The 20,257-nt window shown below is 36.6% G+C and overlaps 1 protein-coding gene across 1 annotated transcript in view; it reads right to left on the minus strand.

The window, feature by feature from the left end:
* Positions 1 to 20,257, minus strand: part of Dap160 (dynamin associated protein 160) — a 531,520-nt gene that overhangs the window by 216,503 nt on the left and 294,760 nt on the right. The window contains exons 16-17 of the mRNA XM_090381606.1: positions 13,790 to 13,925; positions 2,686 to 2,843 (exon numbers count right to left, since the gene is read on the minus strand). Of these exons, the coding sequence (XP_090237732.1) occupies positions 2,686 to 2,843; positions 13,790 to 13,925 (294 nt within the window). The remainder of the gene's footprint in view (positions 1 to 2,685; positions 2,844 to 13,789; positions 13,926 to 20,257) is intronic.

Raw genomic sequence — 20,257 nt, forward strand, 5'->3', positions numbered from 1 at the left:
TCTTAACCTTCTCAGAAATTACAAATTTCAAATCACAGTACTGATGTGATATTGTGGCAATGCTTTTGTTTATGGTAATTGTAGTTGAGTATTTTTTTATTAGTTATTTAACATCCTCTTCTCCAAATTCAAAATTGAATGCATTCGCCATAGCAATTGGGTCAAAAGCTTGCCATTCTCTTAACTCACCGTCAGGAAATCTATTGTCGAAGAGATTACACACACGTTTAATGAATAGAATAATAGGCGTAGTATTGACATCAGAACTTATAAATGAAAGCAAATCTTTTACTTTGTTGCTCCAATAAACAGTATGGCCAAGATACTGTGACCTTATGTTGTTAATTTTTGCTTTTACATACTGCAGTGATTCAAACAATGTTTCTGAATGAATTTACAGAGAGAGAGAGAGAGATGCCAGATCTTCTAAAACCTTGTTAAGAACAATTGATGCTACTTGATATTGTGGATTGGTCAAAATCTTCAGGCGGTAGTTACTGGTTGGATCGTTACATTCATTAACTTTCTATTTACAATACTAAATTAAAACTTCATAATTTCTCATTAAAGCAGTTACGGAAAAATGTCTTGACAGCTATCTCACTTCATTTAGTGGTCAAAATGACAAAACATTACATTCTGTGACAATGGCTAATTCTTCTAGCTTTCTTTTTTAAATAGACGACCTACTGAACATTGTATATACTGTTCGTAACAGTGTTTCTATATCCCGCATGATTGACACTTTTCCATGCATTGTCTAATCCCAGGTCTTCTATGTGGACAACGCAATGTTATTCAGACATGCTTTATTTCTGATCAAAGAATTGAAGACACCCACTACCAGCCAAGCAATAAATGTGCTCAGGGGTGGGATGCTGGGCTACCCAGATAATATACATACACCACTGGCAGCTCAAATCCTGTCCCTTGGACCATGAGGTTAGGGGACATGGCATTGACACAGCTGACCCTTGCAGGTGAACCAGCTAGCCAACTGATCCTGACTGAGTCATACAGGACCACCAGTCTGGTCAAAGAAGGAGCCAGAGTGGTGTTTTGAAGCCTCTACCACCAGGATCCCCTTGAGTTTATGGTTTGCAGCACATGGCAAATATGCTGGATTCCTACGGTATTAGCTTGGAACCTAGGCTGTGGACGTTGGATCCCAGTAATACTAATCTCGAGCACCAGCAGAGTCACTGGGAGGTTCCATCAGAAAGGGAAGGAAATCCTGGTGGTTGAGGGCCCAACTTCAAAACACCACTTCAACATCCCCCCCCCATCCATTTCCAGGGTTACTTTTAACAGCACCAGCAGCTCCCAAATAACAGCCAACCAACCAAACCAACCCCATTCCTTTAGTCCCCCATCACCCTATGAAGATCACTGCACATTCAGAACACACAGATCAGTTCCAATCAACATAATGCAAATTTTTTTTGGGGGCCAAAATGGTGATTACAGCCTATCTGACTCCAGAAAAAGTAACTGTTGAGAGTATAGAGCTATCACAGGTACATCTAATAAAATTCAACTCTCCAAAAAAGTTGTTTTGGAGAGTTGAATATGTCCTGTGCAACTTCCCAATCTACAAAAAAAAAAAAAAAAAAAACCCAGAATCCACTGCTGAAGGCTGTAACTATTTGGTCATGACAGAGTAATCTTCCAGCAACACCCCTCCCCACTTTTTAATTTTCTGTTGCAGAATTCTACTGATTTAGATAGTTTTATTATTTGGCCTATATCTCTAAGAGTAGAGCTGCCATTCAGTAAATTATTTTTACTTTGAAATCCATGGGGCGAAGTGTTCTAACTTTTATACATCATATTTACTTGTGTGTAGGAGACTGCCCCCCAATAATATAATCTTCAGTTTGCTAACTGGAATCCAAAAAGTGGGTTAATTTTAAAACCACATTTTTAGTTCATAATATTACTTTTTTTGTATTTAAAAATTTTTTTTTTGTTGTTAACAAATCGTTCTTAATTTCTTTGCTTGACATGAATGACTTTCACGCAATACAGGCCATACATGGTGTTATTATCTCTTTATCAATCTAATCGATCCAAAATGAAAAAATACACACAGCATTAACTAATAAGTTACTGTTTTACAATCAATATAGTTATATGCCTTTTATAAAAGAATATTTCTTGGCTTTAATTATGAAACAAATAATAGCAGTTAAGGTATGACAAATAAATAAATAAACATCACTGTAAAATGAACTATGAATTTTCTTAATGCTCTTCCGTCTCTTTGAAGGAAATAAGAGTTTTGATGAATGCATAAAAGTTCTTATAAAACTGAAAGTGAAGTAAGTTTCTCCATGACAAACGTGCGGTTTTTATAAAAAATAAAATGTATTAAAAAAAAAAAAAAAAAAAAAAACAACTCTGGTTGTTCCCCATTCATGTAAAAACAATTCGAATTCACTGAATTATTTGTAAGTCATAATTATGTGTAGTGTGTTTTTTGAATTCCAGATATTTTTTAAATGTTATGAGTAGTTCATTGTTGAAAATTATGCATGACTAATGAAAATAAATATTACACATTTTGTAAACTACAATTAATGGATACTAACATGCCATTAAAGATTAGTTAAGAACTAATAATACATATTTATTTTCAGAAATAACATTCACAGTTTGCATATAAGAGACGAGAGATAAACTAACCAGTATAACATCCCCAGGCATAATCGAAAGTTCATCTAGATTCCTTGCATCAAAAGCATAAAGGGCTTTATATTTGATCACATTAAGAGCTCCTAAATTATCAGGAGTGATCTGAGAATTATTGAGATTATTTGGGAGAGAATTCCTTGCAGGAATACCTGAAAGGTTTGACATTTTTAAACTGCAATACATTTACTGTAGATAAATATAAATTTCCAAATGTTAAAATACAGCTACACATGTTAAAAAAAAAAAAAAAAAAAAAATTTATGAATGGACAGAATTTAAGAAATAGAAATGTTCCTTTGAAGTTCAGTAAAAACACATAACTACATTAAACCAAATATATCAATGAGCTTCGGTAAACACACATCAATATATGATCAATAATACAGAATTACACATTAATTTAATTATGAGTTTTAACCAATAATTTTTTACTAAGTCTAAAATTTACAGGAAGTTTTTAAAGCTTTCAATAGAATGAATTTTAATCAAAGCAAATATTCTTATTTAGTTTTGTAAATGATTTATGACGAAATTTCTATGTAGTTACTGGCTTTCACATATATTTTCCCTCTAAATATAGGAAAAATAAATCTTCTTTGGAATCCATCCTTTTCCTTCCTAGCTGGATATTAATATTTAAATTTACTAGTATATTATTAAGCAAAAAACCATAAACATGAAAACTTACCAAATTTCTGTGAAGAGTTAGAGCACATTTAATTTTAGAAAAATGAAAAAAAAAAAAAATTATATATATACACACACACACACACAGGCTGGCCTCTATTAATGCAATTAATTCGTCCCGTGAGCGCATCGTGCAAAATGGAAACGAGTTAATCGAATATAATAATCAATAGGAAAAATTATAATTGGTCCTTGACCTGGAATGTCTATAAAGAATTTTGAAAATACCTTTTAAATAACTTTTTAACTGTATATAATGTAAAATATAATGAAAATAATGATGGAATTAAATGTTTATTGCGTAAAACAGCGGTTCCCAAACTGTGCACTGCGGATTTTAAATTTGAGGGAAACACAGTGATATTCGACATCTGTCGGACACTGCACGAACTACTAGCTTGAGGTAGTTCACAGTTTCAAAATTTCTTATTACCATGCAGACATGAGTGAGTTGTTTGGATCTAACTACTAAACAGAACTGTTAGGTATTTCTTTTGTTCTGGGTGCGCAGTGAAAAAACTACTGAGACATTAAGGGTACAGTGAACAGAGAAAGTTTGGGAACCTCTGACATAAAATACACAATGAAGAAACGACTGTTGCAGAAATATTTGAACAGCGTTGCGACATTTTCTCTTTTCATTAATCAATTTCCGATAGCCGACAACAATCTTCTCTGGTCCCTTGGCAAAATAAATATCGCAGAGAATCTCAAGCCTTTTGTTGAGGTTCTCTGCGATATGAAAGATTTCATCTAGTTCTTTTACAGTTATCTCCTTCGCAGTAACATTTTCATCTGGCTCATTTAAAAATTTGAATTTTTAAATGCAAGTCTGCATTGACTTTATTAGTGGGAGACAAACAAGTAACACATCTTCTTCTGATAGTTGATGGAACACACCGAGGCGGGCAGCAGGTAAACATTTGTTTATTGCTCGTCTGACGCGCGGTAAGCTTAACGTGCAATTCAAATCTTTTTCAACTATCACATAAAAAAAAAAAGATTGCGTTAACTGGAAATTTGCATCGTGTAAAGTGGTATAATTTTTTCAAATAGAGGTAACTGAAACACACGTTACTCAAACTTGCATTATGCGAGGCCTGGCTGCGTGTGCGCACACAGTGCTTGCAAGTCACATGACCACAGTTGTGGATATAAATGTAGCAGAACAACCTTTCTAGTATCAGTTAAGCGTACAAACCGTAGCAAGAATGGGGAAAAGGAGTGACCTAACGGACTTCGAACATGGCATGGTAGTAGGTGCAAGACCGGGCTGGACAAAGAATCTCTGAAATGGCAGTTCTCCTGAACTTTTCACACACCAGTTTCAAGAGTGTATCGAGAATGGTGCAATGAACAGAAAACATCCTCTCAACAGCACTCCTGTGGAAGAAAATCAATTGTTGATGAGAGAAGTCAGAGGAGGATGGCTAGAATTGTGCAAGCAAACAGACAAGCCACAATGTTGCACATCATGTCCAGAATATAACCTTGGTGCACAGAACAAAATATTGCAATGGACCACTAGTTGCACTTTGTCACGAATGGGCTACAACAGTCGAAGGCCACACTGTCTATCTTTGTTATCAACGAAGAACAAGCTGCTGTGCCCACAGGAAGCGCGCCTCCTGTGGGCACAGCAACACCAGCACTGGACTATCGAGGACTGGAAAACAGTTGCTTGGTCTGACAAGTCACAGTTCCTGGTGTATCATGTTGATGGAAGGCTCAGAATTTGGCAAAAACAAAATGAATCCATGGACACATCATGTCTGACAACTACTGTGCAAGGTGGTGGGGGCAGTGTTATGGTGTGGGGAATGTTTTTTTTGGCATATGTTGGGTCCGTTGATACCCATAGATTCACGTCTGAATGCCACATCGTTGCTGACCAAATGCATCTGTTCATGTTGGCAGTTTATCGTTAGCCAGGTGGTTATTTCCAGCAGGATAATGTGCCGGTGCACAAATCCCGAACAACTATGGGATGGTTCCAGGAACATGACAATGACTTTTCTTTGCTGTAGTGGCCCGCTCAGTCCCTGGATCTCAATCCTATTGAACATCTTTGGGATGAGCTGAAAAGAGCTGTTCATTGCAGGCCTACACCTCCATCAAATCTCAAGGAACTATGATTGCACAGATTGCAAGGATCATGCACACTCATGTCTGCATGGTACTCCATTACTACACAACATTTTCAGCATCTTGTTCAATCCATGCCTAGATGAATTCAGGCTGTTTTGTAGCTAAAGGAAGCTCAACATGCTACTAGGTAGGTGTACCTAATAAAGTGGCAGCACAGTGTATGTTTAATTATTTGGACCTAGTTAAACAGGCAGGTAACAATCAGAAACAGATAGCCTTGCTAATTATTGGTGGGATATATTGAATGGTGTTAGTCCTCAAAAAAGTGCCATTCAATGTATCCGATTATCAATAATTAGCTGCATAAAAAAAAAAATCTAAAAGAAAATTACTAAGATAAGAGGAACTGAGAGAAATTGCTGGAATTTACAATTAAGCAGAGTTAAGCTTCTTATACACACACTGCTGTCGAGTTTTTTCAGAAATTCAACTTTATCTGTTATGGACAATGGACGGTGTTTGCGCTTTACACCAAGAGAGGCACTTCCTCTATGCATTGGAACCATAGCTGGGCCTAAATGTGAGCAGGTTATAATAATAAATGCAGAAAAACAGGTGGGAATGGCTTGCCAGTGTTTATGGGTTTGCGCCAACAGCTGATGCTGCAACCAACACCACCAAGTTGGTACGCCGACCTGGGAAATTTGAAATTACATTCGCGGAAATTATGTCCGAATTAGCGGTGGAACCGGATTACTGGTGGCCAGATTAGTGATGGTCGACCTGTACTACTTGGGAGCATACGTTAGTAGTGACCCCAACCAACACACTAGTTATATATAAATCTAACCCTGGTATCCATACCAGGGCTAGATTTATATATAACTAGCGGGTTGGTTGGGGTCACTACAAACCTATTCTCCCAAGTAGTACCATAATTTTATATATATTAGATTCAACCGAGTGGTCAGAAGTGAGAGTGCAGTAGCACATGCTCTGAATGGATAGTGGTTCAAGCCCGTGTCTGCTAAATACAATTAATGATTGTATTTATGATCTACTGTAAACTCCTCTGACCTGATGGTCATACTGGAACATAAACAAGAAAATATTAAAGAGACAAAACAAAACATTAACAATGAAAAAATGAAGTTATTTGTTTGGGAAGATCTGTGGTGCAATAAAAAATATATACAAAGCTGGATATCATTATATAAAAATACCAGTGGAACAAGAGCAGCTGGTTAAAAAATGATATTTAAAAGCACTAACTCTAATATCAATAATCACATGTGCACACAAATATATATCATTAGCAGAATGATTTGCTAATGAAATTAAAGTCAATTTATATATATATACTGTCAGGACAGTGATGACAATTAAATTTGTGGTATACATTTCCTTGATAAGTTGTACTGTACAAGTAATACTGTTTATAGCTTTACTTGATCTTCCCATGAGTGCTGGTATTCATGCTATTTCAAGGTTATTTTCTTTTTATTTTTCATGTGATTATGACACAGAACTAAGTTACTCATACCTGCAGAGATATGAGTAATAGTCAATGTTTAATGTCAAATGTTTCAATATTTATATTAGCATTAGCATTATCTTATAGCAAAAATTTAATAAAATATTAAGTGAGCACAGTACAATACTATAGGACTGTAGGGTTATTTCAACATAATATTTGAAGTCAAAACGAAATTGGTACCCGAATTTGATTTCAATCACGAAGAAATTCTGTTCTCACTGAAGCCTAAGCACTAAGCCCTCCACACTAAGGCTTTTGTTTGGGTTAGGCTTATATTCAACTTAGATACAAATACTGTGAATTATGGTACTGCTAATATCCTTCTAAATTGCATAGCATTACCAGAACAGGTGAATCTGCAATACATCACTATGATAGTTGTTTCAAAGCTTACATTAGCTTCTCATTAGCTGGTGGGTGGTCTCTGTTAGCAAACATATGCTGAATTGTGAATAATGTATTTTGCCTCAACAGCCAAGCAGTGTATAGAAGTAAGAGTTCCATTTAAAAACTGTTATGTTTACCTTTACCCCCCCTTCCCCTAGAATTAAGCTGCATTTTCCTTATGCATACAATACCATAGAATTGCAGCAGTATTTCAATGCAGTAACTGAAAGCAAATCAAAATTTGTATACTTTACTTGCTTTTGATCATGGAATCGGTTTCTGAGATACTATTTATTCAAAGTATGTTTATTAGAGAATTTGATACCATTAATATCCTATGCTACAGCTGTTTTTTTTTTTTTTTGTTTGTTTTAAGTATGAGGGCTGTTTTTGTTTTAAGTATGCAGGTTGGTGGATACTGCATCATGACAATGCAAGACCTCTGCTAATACTGTCATTGAGTACTTAGCCAGAATTAAATGTTGAATGCAGCTTATGATTATTTTTTTTATTTCAAAAGTTAAAGGAGCTGCAAGGAAAATGTTCCCAGTAATCAGAAGAAACTGTAAAGACATCAGAAACCATTCTTTTGAAGAATGGCAAAAAACACTTGAGCAAGTGTATTTCATAAAATGGGAAGTACTTTGAAAAGAACCATCAAAATATGGGTGAATAATAAATATTTGTGGTGAAAAAAGAAATTACGATCACTCTTTATCGAACAACCTTCATAAGTAACAACTGAGCAAAAGTCAATGACAGACCAGAGACTAATGGATATGATGCATGGGGGTCAGTAACATATGGGGAGTAGTATTCAGGGAGGTAAAAGAAGCTACTAGGCTTTTCATACCAACAAAGAAATACTGTTCAAGGCTTGGACATAAATGGGTTCCAGATGAACTACTGCGATGTGGCAGAGAAGAAAAGTGCATAGGATGCATATAAATTTCAGGTGATACAGAAGCCTATGGTAGATATACATTGAGGAATCACTGAATTATGACCACCTGTATAAGAAAACTGAATGTGACCCGTTGACCATGTGAGGTACGAGAGTGCAGAGTTAGTCGACCTACATAGCATAGATAAGGTGTCAGTGGTTCAGTAGATAGTAAAATTCTGAGCATGATGGATAAAAGGAGGGATTTATCAGACTTTGATAAAGGACAGATTGTGGGTGCTCAATGAGTTGGTGCCCGATTTCCCAAACAGCTGAACTGGTGGGGTATTCGAGAGCCACCACAGTTAAAATGTACCAGGACTGGCGTCAAAATGGCCAAACAGTGACCCAACGGCAAAACTGCAAAGGTCAGCAGGTCAGGCTGATGCTATATAAGCTTGCTTTCTTGCATCATTTGTCATTACCACTACTATATGTTCAAAGATGGTGGCAAAATGAACAAACAAGAAATGCATTGTTGAATCCTAAAACCATGGCAGGACAATAGAATCTATGTCCGATCAAAAATACAGTGGAAAACCATCCTTATCTGTATCAGATGAGAACATTAAGTTGATACAAAATGCTTTTTCACATAGTTCTATTAAATCATGGCAAGTGTAGATAAAATTGGGTTGATTTACCATTTTGCAATAAATTCTGAAAACAAAATTAAACCAAAGAAAAACATACTATGTGCAGGAGCTTTTCTACTGATTGTGATTTAAGGACGGAGTTTGCCAAAATCATGCTTGTATGACTGGAGAATTGGCAAATGCTCTTTAAAGAATATTATTTGGTCAGATAAAGCCATTTTTCACATTTGAGGCTTTAACAGATGCAACAGCCATTACAAAGGACTACAGATTATACAGAAAACAGCAGAGAAGAATTAAAGACACCCCAAAACAAAGGTATGGTGTGAGATGAGAAATGTTTTAGCTCCAACATTTGAAAAACACTGAATTCAGAAAGCTATTCTTTATGCTTCAAAAATTTTATTTGAAATACAGTAAGGTAGTTTTCTGAAGCTGTGTTGTCCAAATGCTCAAGAAATTATCTTTATGTAGAACATTCACTATTACAATGTCTTGTGTGAAATCTCTCTCTCTCTCTCTCTCTCTCTCTCTCTCTCTCTCTCTCTCTCTCTCTCTCTCTCTCTCTCGTGGATTAGAAAATATTACATACAGGGCAACCTTAAGGAGTCCTCATTTGACTTTAATGGACTTTTTCTTTCAAAACTGGACAAAAGAAAATTTACCAGAGAAAGCCAAGGACACTATTCATTAAAAGGAGGAAAATATCAAGGAAATGACTGGCAGTATTCTTATGGGCTTTCTTTCACATTCATCAGAAAATGTAACAGTTAAATTAAGAAAAGTTGCTGAAAATGATAGTGCCTATGATGAAGTTTAAGTATATACATAAGGTGAATACATAAAAATGTGAACAAACATTTGATTAAATCCTTTGTTTCACAGTACTCCAGCACTACCTTTTTAAATAATAGGTAGTGATTTTCAAATTTCCCAGTATATGGAATCCAACACTATTTGCATACACACTGCAATAAAAAATACAGCAGAAATGGGTACTTTGGATAATCAAATAAGGTTACTACAGAATGTCCCACCTATGTCTAAGTTTGAATGTGTATTAATAATGCTAATAAATTAAAGGCTTCATAATTATTAACAGACATTATAGAATTGAAAAACCTACGATTATTAAAGGAGAAAACCATTGGTGTAGCCTCAGCTTTTTCCGAAAATGAGAAAGTTAGGTGTAGTCTGGAAGGAATTCGAGAAATATCTTATTATGGGCGAGTTCAACTGCCCCTAACTGATCAGAATAAGTGGGAGAAACTCATCACATGGAACACATTTTTAAATAAGTTAGATGATTATTATTTGTACCAGTATATTAGAGGTAAGAATATTCTTGACCTCATCATTATTCACAAATCAGATGGCCCTATAGCGGTTAAAGTACATGAACCATTGGCAGATAATGGTCGTGCAGTCACTAGTTGGAAGATGTGGGATAATGCCAAGATAGATGGATATGGAGTTGGCCAGTCTAACAGAGCAGAAAAAGATAACATGCAAAAGTTATGGAGTGATGAAAAGTACTGAAGCTTACAGCAGCTACAAGTTTATCTGTAATAATACCACAGACATGGTTAGGGAAGCCAAGGCCGAGTATAAGAAAGCACTGGCTAAGAGAACAAAGAATGGAGATAATGATTTTTTCATATATGTGAATACAAAGAAGAAGAGAATGAATCAGACTGGACTCTTGTGTACTGGGCGTGGAAAAGTCTTTAAAAAAACCCAGATAATGTTGCTGATGAACTGAATAGGTACTTCACATTGGTCTTTACTGATGAAAGACACTTCATGCTGAGGAGAGGCCTAGTGATTTTGAAATTATACATGACTGTTCATTAGGAAAACTTTTGAGCCTAATGGCAAGGCTCCTGGAATTTATGGCATATAATCAGTAATTTTGAGTGAGGTGGCCAGAGAGTGTATTATTATTATTATTAGCCATATGGTGTGCAAGGGAGCCTGAGGCTTATGCTGCACGAGCCAAAAAAAAAAAATTGAGTTACCCAGAGAGAGAGAAAGAGAAACAGAAGGGAATCACCAAGAAAGAGAATGATATCCAGCTTAGGACCCTGGGTGTGCCAAGCCCATATTGAACCAATGAGATTAATTATGAGGGCATCACTGGACTCAGGAGAGATTCCCTTGGATTGGAGTAGTGTCAGCATATTACCAATATATAATGGCAGTTCTAAGAGTGAAATCAGTAACTACAGACTGGTTAGTCTGTCCAGTGGTATGGAAAATCTTAGAAGCAATGATTAAGAATGCAATCCAGGGACATTTAGATATAAATGGCATTCTGAGGAGACACAACATGGTGTGAGATGAGAAATGGAAATTCATTTATCATCTCACACCATGTTAAGGGAAATTCATGTTTAACTAATCTGGTAAGCTATTTTGACATAGTTACTCAGGAGCTGAATGTAGGAAACAATTTCGATATACAGTAAACCCCCGCTATTCGCGGTATCTGTATTTGCGGTTTAGCGTATTCGCGATCGCCGATTTAATATAAAATGAAACCTTAAAAAATGTGAATTTTAAAGCGCAGTGAATATTTTCCGCCATAAAAAAACATGGGCGTGGCTAAAATTATCTTTGCCAGTCAAAACAGCGCTCAGTGGGTGGGGGGAGAAGGGTGACAAAATCACGAGCGTGGATGTTTCTCACTAATCCTTGTTCAATATGTGTTATGCGCTTGTTATGGAAGGTTTCGTCGTTTGCTTTTAATTTATATGCTTATAAATTGAATAAATTTATCAATTTATAAATTGATATGCTTACAAAAGTGATAAATCTACCGTTTTGCAGTATAAAACAGAATTTTGAGTGTTAACTGAAGAAAGTGACTTTATTGTGGACAAGTTCTTTCTAACCCCTACAAAAATATGACTATGAATAACACGAGAAATGTGAAAATATCAAAGAAGGTGATGAGATTAGTGAATAAAATTGAGTTATTAGATAAAATTTCTAATGGTGAAAGTGTCTCCTCAGTGGCAAAACATTATAAAATCAATGAGTCAACGGTACGATCAATCAAGAAATCGGAAGAAAAAATTTGCCGTAGTGTCCGTGAAAATGCGTTAATTGCTTCAAAAATTTGCTCTGTAACTCGTGATGTTAAATTAGAAAAAATGGAAAAGGCTTTAAATCTGTGGATAGAAGACCGAACTCAAAATAAAATTCCGTTAAGTTCACTCATCATTCGTGAAAACGCAAAACTCCTTATCAACGCTTTAGCGAAACTGGTGATAGCACTGGTGGGATAGGTTTTTTGGCTAGCAGAGACGCTGGTTTGAAAGATTTGTTTGAAATTTCTAATAAATATTACATTTAATATTAAATTGTTTCTTATTTTCATTTCGATGCCATATGCTTGCATTTCACTATGTACTGTCTATGTACATAGTCATATTATGAAGGTACATATAATACATACATAGACAAAATTTTAGACTAGTTTTTCTTATTTATTTCATACTTTGGAACGGAACCCCTTTATTACTATGGGAGCCATAACTCCCTATTCGCGTTTTCGGTATTCGCGGCAAACGTAACCCCCGCGAATAGCGGGGGTTTACTGTACTGTATTTGGATTTAGCAAGGCATTTGACTCAGTTCCTCATCAGAGGTTACTGTATGAACTGGAACACATTGAGATTACTAGACAGATTCTAAGATGGATAGCAGGATGTTGCAGGGCAAAGGTTGTGATTTATGGATATTCTTCAGATTGGTGTAACATCAGAAGTGGGGTCCCCCAAGGATTGGTTCTTAGACCACCATTCTTTCTGATTTTAATAAATGACACTGATGAAGGGATAAAGGGTGTGATGTCAAAATTTGTAGATGACAAAGATTTAGAGGTTAATGATCAGTGCCAAACAGTTCTCCTTCAGGATGACTTGAATAGGCTTCAAGAGTGGTAAGAAAAGTGGCAGCTATGCAACAAAATGCAATGCCTTACTTGGGGAATAGCAACTCCAAAATAAGTAATATGCTTGGTAGGGTTGAATTAAAAAAAAATAGAAGGGATCTGGAAGTTACAGTATGGTCAGATATGAAGTTCTCTGAGCAGTGTAAACAGGCAGCTAGGAAAGCTCATGGTGTCCTATAGATGATTTTTCTAACAATATCCTGTAGAGATAGGAAGCAAAAATTCCACTGTATAAGGTAATTGTAAGACTGCATTTGGAATACAGTGTCCAAGTATGGAGACCTCATCTGAAAAAAACACAATGCCATCTTGTAAGGTTCCAAAGACAGGCAATTTGTATGGTGAGATCAGCAAAAGGGCAAACAAACAAGGCAAGACTCTGATTATGTAGGCTACAGGGCTTGACAACCCAGACACCATAGAGGGGTCCTGACTGAGGTTCATAAGACAAATTAAGGCAGAATTTTCACTATTACAAAGAATTCCAGAAGTAGGGGAAAGAGGCTTTAGACTAGATTGGAGGAAGTTTTCTTTTAGCTAGAGAGTTGATTACTGAAATTGAAGTTGTCTCTGCAGGTAGTTGAGGCTGACATGATGAGGGAAGCACATAATTTGTATTTTATGTATCTATTTTTTCATTCTTCCCCCCCCTTTTTTATTTGCAGGCTCAAAAAAGCTTGTAGCTTCCTTGCACGACATGGTTAACAATAATCTAATGTATAATTACAGAAATGAGTGCTTGTTTTATTGTACCATATTATTGTCCTATTTTGATTTTTCAGGTCATGTGAAACCTTGGATAACTGAAGCTATGCAGTTTAACTGAACAAAAATAAGTAAAATAATCCAGACAACACTTCATACAGAATGTGAATAAATTATTTAAGAATAACTCATACCGGCTTCATGCACAGGTTTATTTAACTGCTCTCCATTGTGATTTCTTCTTTCATTAATCTGATTCCTCTTCTGTTCATACTCTTGTAGCAATTTGTCATGGTTTTGAATGAGATCACTTAATTGCTGTTTAAGTGCCTACAAAAAAGAGGGAGGAAAAAAAAAATCAATTTTAAATTTTGTTTAGAGTTAAGAAAGAGTTCCCAAAAGCTTCCAGGAGAGTTCTTATATAAGTGAAAATTGGTCTATGTGATAGGTGCTTCACCCAACTAAGTTAATTCCTGTTCTTGCCCTTAGTATTCTTGCACACTTTTTTAATTTTAAAAAAGTTTTGTGATTTTTCTATAATTTTCACATAAAGAATTGCATTTTGTGCACAGAATGCAGCAAAATCATACTCCCTCTGCCTGAGATCACTAAATTCAGTCTCAACTGAAGAGGCCTTTAAGAATCTCTCCAGCCTCCAAATAACAATGTAAACCCAGAGCTCTCCATGAGTAACAAGTAGTAAACCACTATACTATGATGGAAGATGTATTAAGTTGGTAAAAGCAAACTGTGTACAGATGTGCATGACTATGCCTGATCAAAGCAATAGCAAATACCTATGTGATTTTATATCATGGAATTTAAAGAGAATACAAGTATCAACCACATCAATTTTTTGCAAAAAACAGTTTGAGGACTGTGCTGTAATAAAGATTATACAAATCTTTGCAGTTTCACAACAAGTACAATATACAGGAGCATGACAGACAAAATGAATGTATTCACCTTTTTACTGACCTTCAACTGACAAAGTGGTCTTCACCTAGATTACTTGAAAAGTATGGATTTTCCTTAACAAGCTTTTCCATAGATAATCCAAAGGCTAAAGTAAATAATATGCATCTTGAAAGCAATAATGCAAAAAAAGAGAGAAATCTCTTTTTTTGTTTCAATAATATTAAACAGTATAAAGATTACAAGTATAATATCCAAAAATACGGATTCTCTCTCTCTCTCTCTGTCTCTCTCTCTCTAGTAGGTATACACAATCATACATAATAAAAAAAAACAACACTTATTTTTATACATCAAACCATATAATGGCAACAAAAACAAAACTCAGCAATCTTGTTGTCATGTGCAAGAAATTTACCAAATTTCTCCACAACAATTATCTTTCTCATATTGACTAAATTAACCACGAATGTCTATTTTAAATGAGAATTATGATAATTCTGCAGTGTTAATAAAAGTAAGTAAAATGTCTCTTCATTAATTAATTAATTAATACTGACATGAACTTTACATATACTTCAAACCCATTTAATCCAAAAGGCATGTTATTTTGATGACTTCAAATTAACAAGGCTATACTGTCTTGTACTCCCACTCTGCTAGAATGGCATGCTGCAATATGATATGAAATTTCAATGATAGTCCTAAATCATGGAAATTTCATGCCATAATTTCACAGAACTTATTATCGTACGAGTTAAATATTCCATTCCTAATTATTATCTGTGTATCATTTTACTGAAATGTAAGTATCTCCAAAAATGCTGATAGATTAGTACAGCAGTTGTTTAGAATGGCACACAGACAACAGTAGATGTTGAGAGCCTGTCCACTTGATTAAAAAAACATTTTGAAGAGGAAAAACTGTATTCTTTGCCCGAGATACTAACTTGATTGTGAATAAAGCCCAAAGAAGTCTTATCAAGAAATCTGAACTCCAGCATTTCCCGTATAACAATGAATAACAATAATTGTTACAATAAATGTTAATATGAATAACAATAACAATGGTTAATGTAGTTGCAGAGGTGAGCAGACAAACCTTCAGCTCCTGCAAACAGATAAGTATTTTTGATATTTTTATTATTTTATTTGATTAATTAACATATTAAATTACATTTTACAAAGATATTAAATAGGCTTAGTAGCATTCATTAGCTAATTTTTAAATTTAGCTAGTGATTTTTGTAGGTTAAGACTCACTGCTAGTACCACTATTCTACTGGTGTTTTTGCTGAGAATATCATAGAATGTAACCAATCGGGCAGAGGAATAGTAAGGTTTTAATCCCTTGTTGGGCATATATCTTTTGTATTTAGCTAAGGATATAACTAATTTAACATTGCGATCATTACAGTATAGCATATATCTCGAACTTGATAACATAAGGTATAATAAGAAATAGATAGCATAATATGTATTACTACATTAGCTTTGTGTAGTATTGTCAATTAAATTTATTAACCTTATTAACTTTCATTGTTAATCAATTAAATAGTATTCAAACAGAAATCATGCTCCAGACTACAGCAGCAAAGCAACAAGCACAAAGTAGAGGGAATGATGTGGCTAGGAGGAAAACCAAAGGTGGCGATCCTCCAACGTATCACAGCCTAAAAAATATGCAAATTATGAAATGTTTGTGGATCTTTCTGGAACAGGACATGATCTAGCCAAGGATAGGGTGTGTGTGTGTATGTGTGTGTGTGCACGCGCTAGGAGCAGTGTCAAGAAATTAGGTGCCAACTTCGCATTCTGATGGACATCTACGAGAGTTTGAAGAGTAGGGTAGATGCCCTTGAAGGAATTAAAATGGGGAAACCATCACTCTCTCAGCTGCTCAACTCAATGCCAGAGCTCACTCTTGTGCATCAGGCAACACAGTAGAAATCTTCAGAGCAGAATGCACTGGTCCCAGAGGAGCTAGTTATTGCCAGCGACACTATTCTCAGGGAGACAGCAAATATATTATGCAAGAAGGATAGGTGGAATAGGACCAGGGTTCTGCCATGGGCAAAAGTTGATGTTTTAGAGCAGATATCTTTTAAGGGCACAAAAGGTGATGTTGTTGTACACATTGGAACTAATAACATTAAGAGTAAGAGCTCTCCAGATTTACTCAACAAGTACAGGTCTGGCGCCTCCGTAGCCAGGTGAGCAGGAGCAGCAGTGCGTAGCACACGCTTCTTGATTAGACCGGTGTTCGAGCCAGTGACTACCAAATAAGGAGGATGCGGAAAGGTCAGGGAATGACCACCGCATATCCCCGGAACAATAAGGCCTTAGCTGTTAATGCTCCTAAAAACCAAATAACGAACAACAAGTACAGGTCAATGTTGAAAAAAAAAGTTGCGAGTTAGGGCTGAATGTGAAAGTGTCTGCAATTCTGCCCAGACATGATAGGAGGGAGAATATTATGAGTGCCTTGTCGATCAATTCGGCCGTGGATAGATTGTGCAAGACTCATGGGATAAAATTTTTCTCAACGTGGTGTGTGCTTGTTAACAGAACACTGCTGCTACAGGGATGGCACAGACTTAAATAGAAAGGGTGCAAGAATATTTACAGATGCTATTAAGGCAATGTAAGGTGGGTCTGAAAAATGCTAGCTTGGAGGATTCACCGACTAATATATTAACAGTAGCCGCAGGCAGAAGTGAAAGTGATTCTTATACTGCTTCGATTGGAATGAGCAGCAGCCTGGAAAGTAAGATGCTGGGGATTTCCAGGACCGCTGAGAGTCATCATGTAACAATTAAATACACGGGCTGTGTTAGGATAACTAAGAGTAAGAGCAGGTGCACGTATACTTGCATGTACACCAATGCTAGGAGTTTAGAAAAGAAATTTAATGAATTTGAGGTGCTGGTCAGGACATCAAAGGCAGATATTGTAGGGATATTAGAGGCGTGGTGTCACACAGATAAAAGGAATGCAGAATTGGAATTTGGGGAGTACAATGTGTACAGAAAGGATAGACAGGAGAAGCAGGGAGGAGGGATTATGCTGTAAGTTAAGAAACATACAAAAATCTAATAAAATGCATCCAGTTGACATTGGTGCACAGTGCAATGTTGAGTCAGTTTGGTGTTACATAAGCACTGGGAAAGAAAAATAGGGAGTAGGAGTGTGTTATAGGCCTAATGACTCTAATGAGTACAACGAACAACTCAACAGAGAAATAGAGTGGACCAGTCAATCATTATCTTATAATGGGCAATTTTAATTTCCCAGATATTGACTGAACTTGTGGCTTTATCGCTTGCACACTAGCAACATTTTTATGGATTTATTGGATGACTGTTTTCTACAGCAGCATGTTCAAGAAGCAACTAGAAAGAGAGAGTAATACTCTTCATCTGCTTATCAGCGGTGATTCTTCATGCATTAAGGATCTGCAGATAAAGGAACCACTAGGCAGCAGTGATTAAAGTGTGTTGATGTGGGATTTACTGAAAGATATAACTACCATCAGAGGTAAAGGGAAGGGTTTTTCCTTTCGTAAAGGTGTCTATAGTGGTCTCACAGTTTTCAATTCTATAGAATGGGTCCAACTGATGATGTTACCAGAAGCAAATTCTAAATATTAAGCATCCAAATAAGTAATCACGGAAGTTAATAGGCTTTTTGTCCCAACTAAGAAATACTGTTTAGGGTTTAGGCTTAACTGGATTGCAGATGAACTAATGAGACTCGTGGCAGAGAAGAAAAATGCATGGAATACGTATAAATTATCAGGTGACACAGAAGACTATGGTAGATATAAGCTAGTCTATAATCAAGTCAAAAAGGAGGTTAGGCAAGCAAAGGAAGATTACAAGAAATCTTTGGCAAAGGATGCAAAGAAAAACAGTAGACTTCTTTATTTACATAAACTCTAGAAGGAAGGGGGTGAATCAGATTGGTCCACTTGATATTTATGGTCCGATTGTTGATGATCCTACTGAGGCAGCTGACAAACTGAATGAGTATTTTGTGCCAACTTTCACATATGAGGAATATCTGTAGGGAAGTGTAGGCTAGAAGCTTATCAAACTCTGGCAGGGAGCTAAATTTGTTTTGCTATTTGTTTTTTTAGGAGCATTAGCAACTAAGGCCATATTGCTCCGGGAATATGCGGTGGTCATCCCTGACCTTTCCGCATCCTCCGTATTTGGTAGTCACGGGCTCGAACCCCGGGTCTAATCAAGAAGCGTGTGCTACGCACTGCTGCTCCTGCCCACCTGGCTATGGAGGTGCCAGGGAGCTAAATGATTTTGTAATAGTTAAGAGCAAAGTGGAGGAGAAATTGTTGAAGCTGATCATAAGAAAGGCACCTGGGGTGGATGTGATCTATCCAGTTATATTAAAGGAGGCAGCAAAGGAAGTAAGAAAACCTTATACTTAATTATGAGAGCATCCATGTACTCAGGGAATGTCCTCATGGACTGGAGCTGTGCAAATGTGACCCCAATTCACAAAGTGGGATCAAAGGGTGACACGAATAATTAAAGACCTGTTAGTTTAACTTCTGTTCCAAGGAAAATAATGGAAACGCTATTTGGAGAAGCACTGCAGGATCATCTACACAAGACTGCAGTTATAGATTAGACACAGCATGGGTTTGTTAAGGGGAAGTCTTGTCTGACCAAATTGACTGGATACTACGACGTGGTCACAAAGGAACTGGATGCAAAAATTAATTTTGATATTATATGATTGGATTTTAGGAAAGCTTTTGACACTGTTGCACATGACTACTGTACAAATCGGAGTAGTGTGGCATTAAGGGAAAGTTGCTGTTATGGATTAAGGGATGGTTGAATAGGAGAAGACAGAGTGGTAATCAATGGACACTGCTCTTCGTGGACTAATGTTATTAGTGGAGTCCCCAGTGTTAATATCCAAGTCTGCAGACGATACAAAAGTGGGCATGGTTGTTAATGACAGTACACTAATGCAACAGGATCTAGAAAAGTTGAGCAGATGGGCTGAGAGGTGGAAACTGAAGTTTAACATTGACAAATGTAAAGTACTGCATATGGATAGCAGTAACCCCAGAGTACTGTACCAACTGTGTGGTACTACACTCATGGTAGTGGAGAATGAAAAGGACCTGGGGGTAATTGTGTAGCCAGATATGAAGTTTTCTGAGCAGTGCAGACAGGCTGAAAGAGTAGGTGATGGTGTCTTGTCAATGATATACAGGAATTATACTAGCAGGGATAAGGAAGTGATTGTCCCCCTTGTATAAAGCAATGATCAGGCCACAACTCGAGTACTGCATACAAGTCTGGAGCCCTCATTTTAGGTGGGATGTAGGGCTACTGGAACGAGTACAGAGAGGGGTAACGAATGCTGAATGGAAATTGCAACACAGAGTTGCTGTTATCAAGCAAGGCCTAAGCTCTGGAAATTGCAGCATCTGTTGTTGTTATTTGGTTTTTAGGAGCATTAGCAACTTAGGCCATATTGCTCCGGGATATGCTCCACATATCCCGGAGCAACATCCACATCCCCCGTATTTGGTGGTGACGGGCTCAAACCCCGGTCTAATCAAGAAGCATGTGCTACGCACTGCTGCTCCTACCCACCTGGCTACGGAGGCGCCTATTGCAGCATATGGAGACTAGGCACCTGTGAGGTGATCTAATTGAAGTGTATAAGCCATTAAATGGTTTGAGCAAGCTCAATGCTGATGGGATTCT

Source organism: Mastigoproctus giganteus, chromosome 9 (genome assembly GCF_048544385.1).
Source record: "Mastigoproctus giganteus isolate SK-2022 chromosome 9, ASM4854438v1, whole genome shotgun sequence".
In the NCBI taxonomy this organism is placed as follows: Eukaryota; Metazoa; Arthropoda; class Arachnida; order Uropygi; family Thelyphonidae; genus Mastigoproctus; species Mastigoproctus giganteus.